The sequence below is a fragment of the Micromys minutus genome, assembly GCF_963924665.1.
Source record: "Micromys minutus genome assembly, chromosome: 17".
In the NCBI taxonomy this organism is placed as follows: Eukaryota; Metazoa; Chordata; class Mammalia; order Rodentia; family Muridae; genus Micromys; species Micromys minutus.
Genome location: NC_137952.1, coordinates 49652862 through 49666307, shown reverse-complemented (window position 1 = coordinate 49666307; position 13446 = coordinate 49652862). Strand labels below are relative to the sequence as shown.

At 44.1% G+C, this 13446-nt stretch overlaps 1 protein-coding gene across 4 annotated transcripts in view; it reads left to right on the top strand.

Moving 5' to 3' along the window:
• Positions 1-626: 626 nt before the first annotated feature.
• Positions 627-13446, top strand: part of DZANK1 (double zinc ribbon and ankyrin repeat domains 1) — a gene marked incomplete at both ends in the record, with an annotated part of 45371 nt that continues 32551 nt past the window's right edge. For 3 of the 4 annotated variants that reach the window (XM_080930817.1, XM_080930819.1, XM_080930818.1), the window contains 5 exons: positions 630-738; positions 1794-1947; positions 9597-9711; positions 10897-10993; positions 12575-12699. In XM_080930817.1, coding sequence (XP_080786943.1) covers positions 630-738; positions 1794-1947; positions 9597-9711; positions 10897-10993; positions 12575-12699 — 600 coding nt within the window. Of the gene's footprint in view, positions 739-1793; positions 1948-9596; positions 9712-10896; positions 10994-12574; positions 12700-13446 lie in introns of all 4 variants that reach the window. The other variant, XM_080930820.1, reaches the window with a different exon arrangement.

Sequence of the window (13446 nt, the reverse complement as noted above, 5' to 3'; positions counted from 1 at the left end):
ACAAAACAGTAGAGCAATAGGAAGCTGCGTTTGTTGGTTTATATCCATGCCAACTTCCTTTCTATTGAGAACTGATGCTTTGTACTCTTTGCAGTACATTTTCCAAAATACAACATACTGCAGTGGCAAAGGTAAGACTGTGGGGGCTCAGACCTTCTCTTAAGATTTGGCTCTAAATAATTCATGCTACGTGCAGAGTTACTCGCTTTCCTTATGTAATGAGTTGCCTTGAAGTCAGGAGTGTGTGTGTGTACGTGTGCACTTGCTGAAGGCAAGGAAGAGAGAACAGTCTCGAGGGAACTGAGCTCAGAGCATTAGCGGTGGATTCTGTTCTGCTCCATCCATTAACCCCTTTAAAGCAGCTCCAATCTCCTATTGAATTCCACTGTTTGCCTTTATTAGATGTATTTAGGTGACTATCCAACACGAGACCTCAAGAACAAGCATACAGCTAAAAACATAGAGGTTGCATTAATTAAGTGGGGCATTATCTGTAGGTGACATGCTAATGATCCGTCCTTTAGGCTTTATGGATTGCTGCATTTCAGATAAGTAGTACTCTGTTTTTCACGTCCAGGCATAGATTCATGACGGGATTTTCTTAACATTTTTTTCCATAAGGAGGGAACATGACTGCTGGTTCGGTGTGTGCCCCTCAGATCATACCACTGCGAGTGCCTCAGCCAGGGAAAGCTAACCATGAAATTGACACCAACACCCTTCTGGAAATGAAATCTGGTAGGAAGCACATGGATTTTTGAATTATTTAAAATAGCATTGTCATAGTCTGTCATGTGTTACTGACTAATATCTTTTCGTATTTTCGATACTGGGGCTTCAGAAGTTTGTAACTCTTCCACATTGAAAGTGTTGTTCTTTGGTGGTTTGTGGAGTGGTATGTATGCGTTTGTTTCTCATGAGACAAGAAATATCGAGTGTATGTTTGCACCGATGTGAAGGTTTCTCAGAGGTGCCTGACATGCTGTGGGTGTCTGGTGTGAAAGCCATTTTTAGCCGTTTGAATTCTGAATTACATGTTTTGTTTTTATGTTTCTAAGAGGTATGAGAATCGTTTACTGAGACCGGATAAAATACTTCTTAAGAAATGCTCCAGGACAGCAGCTTTGCTTTCCATGTGGTTTGTACTGTCTTAAACTGGCCCGTCATCTATTTGTATTAATACCTGTTGGAAGACAGTGGGCCAGGGTTACAGGCTGTGCACTCAGCCCAGCAGAAGTCAAGCCATGTATCGTTAGCACGTACGTCAATAAGTTTGTGTATATTAAGATGCTCAAAGCTACTGCCATTTTAACTTGGGGATCATGAGTCACTATCCTTTTCCTAAATCTTTTTCCTACTCCTGTTTTTTCCTTCGGAATATTTATATTTTTATGTTGTATGTATGGGTGTTTTGCCTATGTGCATTCCTGTATACCACATGCCAGGAAGGCACTGGATTCTTTGCTACTACATTACAGACAGCTGGGAGCAACAGTGTGAGCGCTGGAAATCTTTTGTTATGTATTAAGTTCATTAATCTGTTTAAGGTACTCAGTTGCCTCCAATAGAATGGGTACAAATCAGGGTCGACCACATACAGTAATATAAATGAATGAATGAAGTGAGCTCATTCATGCAGACTACTGTGTTGGCACAAATAGCAGACCCATTATCCACTTACTGTGTGTGTGTGTGTGTGTGTGTGTGTGTGTGTATTCTTTTTAACAGACTGTATTATACAAGGACTTGTGATTTCAGTGATAATTATGGTTATCCTGTTCTGGATTTTTCAGACACCCCAGATGTCAACATATATTACACCCTGGACGGAAGCAAACCTGACTTCCTAAAGAAAGTTGGTTCTGGTGAAAATAATACATTCAAATATATAAAACCCATTACTCTGCCTGATGGAAAAATACAAGTCAAAGCTGTTGCTGTCTCTAAGTAAGTTGAGAGCATGGTGGGCAAACACACAGGGTAGCATCACAGTAATACAGAGACCGATATATAGATACCCCAATGTAGCTATACTATACACAGGTTTCTCTATACAGTCTTGGCTATTTTAGAACTCTTTCTGCAGACAGGCTGGCATTGAACTCAGAGGTTCACCTGACTCTGCCTCCTGAGTGCTGGGATTAAAGGCATGGACCACCATTCCCAGCTACATTATATTCTAACCTTATTCAGTTCTTCTGGGGAGAATCAATGTATTAGAAGGCCATTAATGACGTTTCACTAATTTCAGCATGTATATATATATATATATATATATATATATATATATATATATATATAATATTTACATATATATACATATATATATAATTTTATTGAGGAATAAGTCCACAGATCTTAAGTATATAGGTCAATAAATGTTGCCTATATTAATAATATTCTTATTTCGAATTCCATATTGAAATTCTAGGGAGGAAGAGCTTCCTCAAGAGCTTCCTTTTGCTCTAAGGAAAGTGCTGTTTAGTGAATCATTCTTTCATCCCTTGGAATGGGCCATCATTGTTTCTTTCATTTTCTGCTGACTTAAATGATGTTCAAAGCTCATTTTAACTTGTTCAAAGTTCCATTTCAACTTGAAGGTCATTAGGCACTTTTTTTCTAAATCTTCTTTTCCCACTCCCATTTTCTTTCTTAAGAATTTTTTTATTCATTTATATCTGGGCTTTGTTTTTTGAGATAGGGTTTTTTTGTATAGCCTTGGCTCTCCTGGAACTCAGTTTGTAGACCAGGTTGCTCTTAAATTCACAGAGATCCGCCTGCCTCCTGAGTTCTGGGACTAAAGGTGTGCACCACCCATGCCTAGCCTTGATTATTTTCTGACATTTACTTATTTAGTTTTTCTCTCCTCCTCTACCCCATGTATCTGTGTGTGTGTGCATGCGTGTGTGTGTGTGTGTGTGTGTGTGTGTGTGCGTACACTTGTGTGGGGGGGTAGAAGAGAATTGATTTCACATCAGAGTATGGAAAGAATAAAGTTGGACAAGAAGGGTAAAGAACTTGGGAACATGCCAGGAAGGAGGGGGTGTCATCAAAGATTGATGGCCCACACTGGCAATCTAATCCCAGGGTCCACTCACCCTCTGCCTCTTTAGGTCGTAGGATGGACAGCATCCTGTCTCACCAGCGTCTTTTCTCATGTGTTAGGAGTGATTGTGAGTTTCCCTTCTCCACCACTGACCCATGTAGTGGTCACAAAAGGCTTAAGCCAAGCAGGACAAAGACTGGAACTATGGGTGGCATGGATGTGAGCAAGCATCTGCTCACCCCAGATGGGGAACAAAACACAGACCAAAGTAAAGCTGCTGCCAAACTTGTCGAAACAGTAAAATTTATGGGGTTACCCCCAAGAACATGAGTGTGTAAGAGAGGGGTACTTAAAACAACATAAAAGACTCACAGACAGCTGAATTACTCAATGCTCACCCCGGCATTGGTTCCAGCCCACAAAAGTTGGATCCCTGTATGTGTTTGCTGGGAACTGAACTCAGGACCTCTGGAAGAGCAGCCAGTGCTCTTAACCTCTGAGCCATCTCTCGCCTTTCACTGTTTCCCAATAATGCCATCATATGAATTTGTCAAGGGATGATCTACTAATTAAGTCAAGACATAGCACACAGACATCCCCAGAGTGTGCCTTACTAATCCTTTAGGCCTTTCTCAATCCAATTGAGTTGACAAGATTATCACCACAGAGATTTGAAGATTTTAATTCTACCTAATCATTTAGACAGTGTGACCTTGATCGGGTGGCCCTCTGACTTTTGTTTTCTCTGTGTTAGTCCTCATTTCTGAGGCTACTAGAATTTCAGATCTGACTCAAGTCTTAGAATTCAAGAGTTTGTGCTGGGTGAGTAAGAATTTCAAAAGTCAAGTTCTCTGGGCATAATTCCTCTCCCGTGATATATATAGTAATGTCAGAAAACCTCTTGGGGGACTGAGAAGATGGTTCAGCGGGTTAAATATCAGCTGTACATACATTAGGACCTGAATCGGGGTCCCTAGTACCCACTTAAAATCCAGACAGTGCCTGCAGCCCTGGCTGTAAGTGCAGTAGACATGGGTAACTCTGGAGTTACTGGCCAGCCATCATAGCTGAACAGGTGAGTCCGGGCTCAGTGAGCAACTCCTCTTACAGAAAACAAAGTGGAGGCCTGTAATCCCAGAAGGAAGGAAAAGGCAGGTAGAACAAGTTTTGAGGCCAATAAAACTTAGAAGTGAGTTCCAGGACATACAGGGCTCCAGAGAGAAACCTTGCCTCAAAAAAACAAACAAATGGAGGGTGTCCTGGGGAAGATGGCTCTGTGGGTAAAGATGCTTGTGGTACAAGTATGATGATTAAGTTTGATTTCCTGAATCCATGTCAACATCTGAGTGTCATTTAATAATCTGTAATCCCAGCGCCCCTACAGTGAGATGGAAGGCAATGACAGGTGAATAGGCCAGAAGCTTCCAGGCCAAGTAGGCTGGGTTACGTATCTCAGAAATCACAGGAGCCACACCCTCCCTCAAAACAACATGGATGGAGGGAACCAACTTGGGAAAGTTGTCCTCTGAGCTCTTCGTGCATGCTGTGCCCATCGTCCCCCACTCCCTATGCTGTATGCACTTATGCACACACAGTAAAGAAAGTGAATGAGATGGAGGGTGATAAAGGAAGATACCTGACCCATCTCTAGCTTACACACACACACACCACATAAACATGTGTATACATTACGTGTGCACATAAGCAAAGAAACATTTTGGCTGCCACTATTTATTTGTCTTATTTGCTACTAGTATCTAGTATTTAATGGGTAGATTTGCAGCTGGTTACTCTGTAATGCAGAGGACAGCCCCTATGAAACAGAATTATCTAGCCCCAATTTTTAATAGTTTTCAATAGGCTAAGAAGACTCAACCCAAACCAAATTGTGAATTACCACTGACCCAGCTTTGTAATTTTCCTGTAGTCATACAGAAAATTCTGTTTTGTAATGCTGAATATTGAACCCAGGGTCTTTCCCACTCTAGGAAGACATGCTATGTCCTGTGCTGTACCCAAGGTCTTTAATCCTGGTATTTTATTGAAAGGATAGTGCAGTGGATTGGCCTGATGTTGCTAGTATGCTAATTCTAATATTGGGTCCCAATACTGCTTCCCCCAAAGATGAGAAGGTCCACCCATAGATGCTAAATCATCCTGTCCCCAAGTTACACCCATAGATACTGAGTGATGCTGTCTCCAAGTTATTTCTGATGGGTAAATAATTATGCCAACAGCTGGGCAGAGGAGGTGAGTGGGGTTTGGGTTTGGAAGGTTTGGGGCTGGAAGAGAACCACAGTAGAAGAAGGCACAGGAGGAGGAAGGGGAAGGCCCCAGGGGTAGGTGGACTATTAAAACATGGCCCTGAAGGCTGGCCACTTGGAGTTAAGTGCAGCCCAGATGAAACATAAGTAGTAAATAGTAACTTGGGGTTATCAATAGGAAAGTAGATTGTAACAGCATGGAGGGTAGGTATCTGCACAGCTCTTGGGTTATTCAAGGTTTATTGTAAATATAAAGGCTATAAATGCCTTTTATCTGGGAACTAAAGGGTGGAGTAGAATCCCCAGGTCAGGATTAAATAATTTCTGTAATAGGACAGTATTTGTGGAGCTAATGATGCCCAGAGATGGCATTTGTGCTGGGCATACTTTATGTTGGTACACACATATTTAAGGTATACACAGAAGTATTTGTGTTTCAAATGCATCTTAGTCAGTAAGATTTATAACCCTGTTCTTAACCCTAATTCTTTTGGGGGCAGCTGCCATTGATGCAGTTTGAGCTGATCTTGGGGCTGTTCTAGGCTGAATTGATTCTGAGGGCAAATGCCTTAGCTGGGTCTCCAAGGACAGGGCCATCTGTGGTGGGGGGATAACAGGGTCCTTAAAGGACTGAAACAAGTAGCTAAGAACCAATGTGACGTCAGTATGACCTCAGTGTGGGGTCTGAACGCCAATCCAGGAACCTTAGAGAGGTGCTAATAAGGACAGCAGAGGTGAATGGAGTAGTTCATGAATAGTTCATCTTACAGCTTTGCTCTCAGCTTCTAAGTGATGTGAGTCCCTCCAGTCACCAAGCATGGAGGTCGTCACTAAACATAGAAAGCCAAGTGTGTTGTTATGTTTTTAAAACTGCAGTTCAGATATTTTTATTTAGATGAATTTCATACTTCTGAGTTTTTTTACCTTCTAAAATATAGCTTAAAACCTCTATATTATGTCAAATATTTCTCAACTATATTAGAATTGATGTTTTATGTTTATGACCTTACATAAAAAATTTTAAGACTTTGGGAACATTTATTTGCCTAGAGTTTCAAAGACTTTAGAAACATATGAAGTCTGAGAAATGACTAGAACACAAGTGAAACTCCTCAGAGATCAATCTGGAGAGCAGCAAGCACCAGGCAAGCAAAGACACAGAAAGCGGGTGGTCGGTGTTCCAAAGAGGTGAGTGCCGGGCAGATCAGCCCGAGTCACGGCTGCCCTGACCCACGAGCACAGGCGTGTAGGGAAGTAACGGGAAGCTATGTTCCACTGTGAGCTTTCAGAGCAGGTGAGTCACAGTGGCAGTTAGCCCACCTCACAGAGACTGTGACAGGATGTGACAGAGTTCACCCGCTTCTGCTTCTCCCTTCTGAAAGAGTGGCACCTGTGAATTTTAGCTAGGGACATGGCTGCCTAATAGGTATGTCCTAATCTTCCTTGAAGACAGGACCGAGTATTTCACCACACTGTGGCTCATGTAGAAGTGGCATGTGAGACTTCCAGGCTCATCTTTAAAGGGACACACAGTCAGCTCTCCACTGTCTGGAATTTGGATGTCAACCATGTTGGGTCATGAGAACAAATGCAATGTGCTGGGGATGACAGAACGAGGAGGTGGAAAGCTGACCCTGTGACATCTGTATTACTTCTCTTAGTGCTGTGACAGAAATACCCTGCAAAAGCAACAGAGGAAGCAAAGGCTTATTTTGGCTCACAGTTTAGGGGTGTGGTCCATCAGAGAAGGGAATCCATGGTGACAGGATCATGAGACCGCAGTTCACATTGCATCTGCAGTCAGGAAGGAAGCAGGGCGGTAGGGGCTTGGGGATGTTAGAGCTCACCTTATGCTTCTTTATTGACATGCAGGACCCCAGCCAACATCCAGGGTGGATCTACTTACCTCAATTAACCCAATTTAGGAAATCTCATGTCCAGAGGCTTGTTCCTTATGTGAGTTTAGATGCCATCAACTGTCAACATTACAACACCTCTATGCCACTGTCTTAGCGTTCTATTGCTATGAAGAGACACCATGACCACGGCAACTCATATCAAAGACAGCATCTAATTGGGGGCTTGCGTATAGCTTTAGAGGTTTGGTCCATTACCATGGTGGGAAACATAGTAGACACTGGCTCGGAACTATATCCTCATCCACAGACAAAGACTCTGGGCTCTGCGTGGGCTTCTGAGCCCTCAAGGCCTACCCCCAGTGACACTCTTCCTCTAACAAGGCTACACCATCAAATCTTCCAAATTGAGCCACTCCCCAACGATCAAACCTGTGAGTCTATGAGGGTTACTCTCATTCAAGCCAGCTGCTTTGGCTGCTTCCTTAGTCACTTCTGGTTTATTCTTTTGGGTGTTTGTTTGTTTTCTGAGACAGGGTTTCTCTGTGTAGGCCCTGGCTGTGCTGGAACTCACTTTGTAGACCAGGCTGGCTTTGAACTCACATAGATCAGCATGCCTCTGCTTCCCAAGTACTGGGACTAAGGGTGTGAACCACTGAGCCTAGTATATCTTTTTTTTTTTTTCAGTCATTATTGATTCTAGTTGTAGTAGCCAACCCAGATCCCAAGACACAGGGAGCATCTCAAGCAAGCATCTACAGAGAGTATAACTGAGTGCAGTCAAGTGGTCAACAAGTTAACAATATCCAGTGCCATTAATATGCCAAGAAATCAGAACCCTTCCACACATCATATCCTTGGGACATTATGTGAAGATTAGTTTTGGGTTGGTCGGTGAGTGTGTGTGTGTATGTCTATGTGTGTCTGTGTGTGTGTGGGGTGTGTATACTTGATCCTCCACCATATTGACCTTTGGCAAGTCTGTGGGGAATTTTTTTAAATCACTGTTTAATGTATGAGGGCTCAGCCCACAGGGGTTGGTGTCGCTCCCAAGCAGGACGTCCTGGGTTGTGTAAGGGTAGGTGAGCGTGTCAGAGGAAGCAAGCCAGTCAACAGCACCCCTCCAGTCCCTGCTTCGGTTCCTGCCTTCAGGTTTCCGCCCTGAGCTTCTGCCCTACATTCTCTCGATGATGAACATAAACTATCAGCCAAATAAACCTGTTCCCCCCCCCCCAAGGTGCTTTGGTCTTGGAGTTTTATCCGAACAGGAGAGAACCAAAGTAGGACAGTGACAGCATTCAAATCGTGGTGCTGAATGCTAGAGGTCCAAGGATTGCAAGTGCTGAGTATCCGCCCACACAAGCCTTGTATCCATCCATGTTATTAAAATGACAACAATAGAAATGAATGCTACTTTATTTTTAAAAAGGAACTCAAGAATGAGGTCATCGAACATTTTAAATATAAATCCTTAAGTACATTTTGGATATAAATATCATGTATTCCATGATAAGTGGCAGGTAAATAGGAAAAGACCAGAAATAATTACAAGGAAGATGCTTCATGGCAGGTCCGTTTTAAAAACAGCTGTGGTCCTTTGAGAAAATCATTTTAGCCTTTCTGTTAGCGATTTCTGTTGGCCTTTTATTAATTAGCTTTCAGTTGTCTGTTCCCCTGTAGCATAGATTGTGTTTGTATTTCTACTTTGTTTTCATTTTACATGTTAAGAGTGTTTTGCCTACCTGTTTACTACATGCATACAGTGCCCCTGGAGGCCAGAGAAGGGCATCAGATCCCCTAGAGCTGGAACTGCAGACACTTGTAAGCCATCATATGGATGCTTGGAACTTAATTCAGGTCCTTTGGAGGAGCAGCCAGTGCTGTTACCCACTGAGCCTTCCCAGTCCCCGTTGCATTTGTGTTTATCACTGGATCGTGGGAGAGCTCTCCAGGCCATCTAGGACTGACAGAGGGGACAGAAGAGGGAGCGTACATGCCTCCTGGAGACTGTTTCTGAGACAGGGTTTGTAGCACTGTCTTGAGCTTGGAGGGATCTTCTTGCCCTAGCCTTCTGATGCTGAGATTATAGAGATGTACCTCCATGCCTGGATTTCCAGGAATGTTCTTGAAGATCTGGAGCAGACCTAAAATGGGGATACCAAAAATGCAAACCACTTCTGTGGGCTTGAGCTCCTGGAGCATTCAGGCCGCTGCAAGGAGCCAGGCAGAGGAGGGCTGGACACCGTCACTGGACGGAAGCAGGCTCTAGAACACTACAGCCACTGCTGAAGGCTGGCATTGCCCCAACTCCTCAGCTTAAACTATGACAAATGCAGTGGCCACATTAAGGAGCTCTAGCATCCTAACAGCTACTCACCCTCCCTTGAGTGTTTGTATACTACACTATTTCCTTTTTGATGTGATTTTCAGAGACTGCAGACAGAGTGGGATTGTGACAAAGGTGTTTCAGGTGGACTATGAACCACCGAAGATGGTGTCTTCTGAAGACAATGTAGAAGATGCTCTCAAGGGGTTTTCAAAGCAGGCAAGTACTGAAGCCAAAGAGTTTTTAGATTGTCACTATATTCTTCCTTCTTTTTTGCTCAATGGGCACATCTTCCCTTTCACTACAACACTTCTACTCATAGTCAGAACTTATGGTTAAGGTCAGTATCAGCCATTGTGAAGAATCTTCCCTGATTCCAAGACTGGGTCACACCTTCTTCAGAATTCTGACACAGCGCTGTCACCCCCTGTGTTCAAGTGTCTGCAGTGACTATCTGTGAAGGAGACCATTACACTGCATGTGTTTACTCAGCTTTTGTGCTTTGCGAACTCTGAAGTAACTCCAGATAAAAAAGCTGTTTTCGTCTTCTCTATCCCTGCATCATGCCTTCTCTGGGGATTGATGCAGCCCTACCATACTGTTTAGCGTACGGTGGGGCAGGCACGGGAGAGCAATGAGTATATGTGTGGGGATGGAGTAGTCAGGCTAATAGGCCACTGCGAAAAGGCTGCAAAGCTGCACTTCTTTGGGGAGTTGATCTGATAGACCTAAGAAGGATGTTTGAAACATGAGCTGCTGGCACCAGTGATCCAGGTAATCTGGTCAGAGAGTGGGAAACCAACCAAGAGGTCTCAGTCAGTGGGTACTTGTTGAGAGTACCAGAGAAGGTTTGTGGGGTGCTACTTAAGCCCCGTGGTAGCCCTGAGACCAGAGCACATGTGGGGCAGAGCCGGGGACGACGTGGCAGACTTGTAGTGTGGTTATCACAGTAATGAGCAGTGGACCATTGGGGACTCAGGTCAGAATCAGATAGAAGGGACAGACTCCAGAAAAGAAGGACCAGGGAGACGAGTGCGTGGAACGCTGTCTAGGCATAGTGAGTGTAAGCCTTACTTTTCCGGTCTGACCCCACCCTGTTTTCCCCCCTGACTCTTTCCCCCCTCTGATATTTCTGTCTCTGATAAGGGCACTACCCACGTGCTCTCCTGTCTCCTGTCTTGGCCCCTTGACCTGGTGAGGCCGACCAGCCAGACGCTGACTCACCAAATAGTCCAGACACAAAGCTGTGGGCTTGTACAGGAAACAGATATTACTGCTTTATAAAAACTGCTATAATCCCTTTCAAGTAAGAAGTGCTCACCATGACATTGTCTCTACCATGCCTTCTAATTTTCATACTCTGAATGTATATAGTCGAGTAACATGTAATCTCTCTTTTCCCAGGAATTAAAAAATGGGTTTGTCGGACCAAAATTAAGGAAGAAGTATAAGAATGCTGAAAATAAATCAACTTGGAATGTCAACCTTAGACGGCTCGCAGGTATGATGAGGCAGAAGAAGCCACTAAGCAGGCTTCCTGCTTGCTTACTGCATGCTTTCTGTTCCTCGTGTTGAAATAAGAAAACCAAGAAGGCACACTACAATTGGATTTTTTATTGTATTCTAGCTAACAGATCAAGACTGTGAGAGATAAGCAAGCAGACTGATAAATTTGATTTATTGAGTAATTATATTAAAGGAACATGGGATGTCTCACCAAAGAAAGAAAAAAAGTCACCCGGTTTAGCTCGAGGGTGGTGTTTGGGTAAAACTTAAACAAAGCGGGGTTTTGATGGAGTTGAGCGAAACGGAGCTGCACAGGAAGCGTCAGCATCAGGTCTGGTTACTTTGGAAACTACAAAGGTGCATGTATGTGTTCAGGGCATGGCTAAAAATACTAGCCTGCTCTTTTAGGTCGTGGCAGGCCAGCAAACTAGCTTATCGGGTAAAGTAAAAGCCTTTGCCATGCAGACCTGATGGCCTGACTTAATCCTGGGAACCCATGAGTAATGAGACAACTGACCCCCAAATGTTGTTCTCTGTCGCACGTATGCACCTTACACACAAATAGCAACACTGGTGCTGGGGGGTTGCTTATTTCTTTTCTAAAAAAAACAACAACAACAAAGCGACTTAGGTCTTCTAAGAAAAGTTGAGGTCTTACATGAATTCAGACAGCAAAGGTTCTGGAGTTTTCAGTAAATATACAATAGCCATTCGAAGAGGAGGCTGCCACAGTGTCTTAGTCAGCTTTCCGTTCCTGCACAAGCATCACGACCAAGAAGCAAGTTAGAGAGGAAAGGGTTTATTCAGCTTACACTTTCACATTGCTATTCATCACCAAAGAAAGTCAGGACTGGAACCCAAGCAGGTCAGGAAGCAGGAGCTGATGCAGAGGCCATGGAGGGATGTCACTTACCGGCTTGCTTCCCCTGGCTTGTTCACCCTGCTTTCTTATAGAACCCAAGTCTACCAGCCCAGGGATGGCTCCACCCACAATGGGCTAGACCCTCCCCCCTTGATCAGTAGTTGAAAAAATGCCTTACAGCTGGATCTCATGGAGGCATTTCCTCAGCTGAGGCTCCTTTCTCTGTGATAACTCCAGCTTGTGTCAAGTTGACACACAGCCAACCAGTACACACACATGGGTTTCTTCTCTCTCTCTCTCTCTCTCTCTCTCTCTCTCTCTCTCTCTCTCTCTCTCCCTCCCTCCCTCCCTCCCTCCCTCCCTCCCTCCCTCCCTCCCTCCCTCCCTCTCTCTCTCTCTCTCTCTCTCTCTCTCTCTCTCTCTCTCTCTCTGTTGTTGAAATAATGTTACTTGCTAACGTTGCAATTGGTGTGGTCTGTTTTCTTAGCTTGACCTGGAATGTTGTAGAAGGCACCAAGGAAGGCGATTTTCTTAGGCCAAGTCAATTATTTCTCAGTTTTATTTCACTGACTCAGGAAGGGTGATATTATAGTATTTGCTGCTAGGGAAAGAATGTGATGTGGTCCTTTACTGGAAGTTTAGCTATGAGGATATATTTGTATGGTTTTGTATTGGTAATGATATCACAAAACAATATTCTTAATATAATTATAGACCTCAAGGTAGGCGAAAGAGCAGACCCTAAAACTCTGAAAGATCTTCGCTTCTCAGAGAGTCCACTGGAAATCCCAGCCTACCATGAGGGAGCAAGTGCCCGACTACCTACTCACCAGGCCCAGGTAACATCAGTGGAAATTCCTTAGGGTCATCCAGATACCACCCCCCCCCCCCCGGGCATCTTAATGCTTCCCAGCATACTCTCAAACTCCAGCCATGTTGCAGGCAGTGTCCCAGCCCTGGAAATACTGTACCCAAAGGAAAAGGCCTTCATGTTCATAGAGCTGTCCTTTGATAGGGACTTGAGGCAGGTAAATAATAATCAAGTAAATAGTCACACAATTCTTTTTTGAAACAGGGTCTCTCTGTGTAACCCTGGATATCCTGGGACTCTTATCTGTAGACCAGGCTGGCCTTGAACTCAGAGGTTCGCCAGCCTCTGCCTTCTGAGTGCCAGGATGAAAGGCGTGAGCCACCACCGCCCAGCTACACACAAAGTTTTAATCAGTGATGGCATGCAGAAGGCAAACTGGGTGGTGGGGTAGCATAGTGGTTCCCAAAGGTGGTTCTTTACACCTGCATGATCATAATCGAAGTATATGTTCTCAGGCCTCACACCAGCCCTAAAACAGACTCTAGGCAAGGGGCCAGTATCTGCATTTTAAATATCTGTCTCTCTGTCCTAACATTAATTTTAGGGTCAGGCAGGAAAGTAGAGGATAATAATCCATGACAGCTGTCTTCAGGGTGATGTCAGCACCACCCAGAGTAGTCATTTCCATCTGTGGACAGCCAGTGACGGGCTTCCAGTTCATCACTGCCACCTGATGAATTTGCATGGAAATCAGAAACCTGCGTCTTCACGTCTA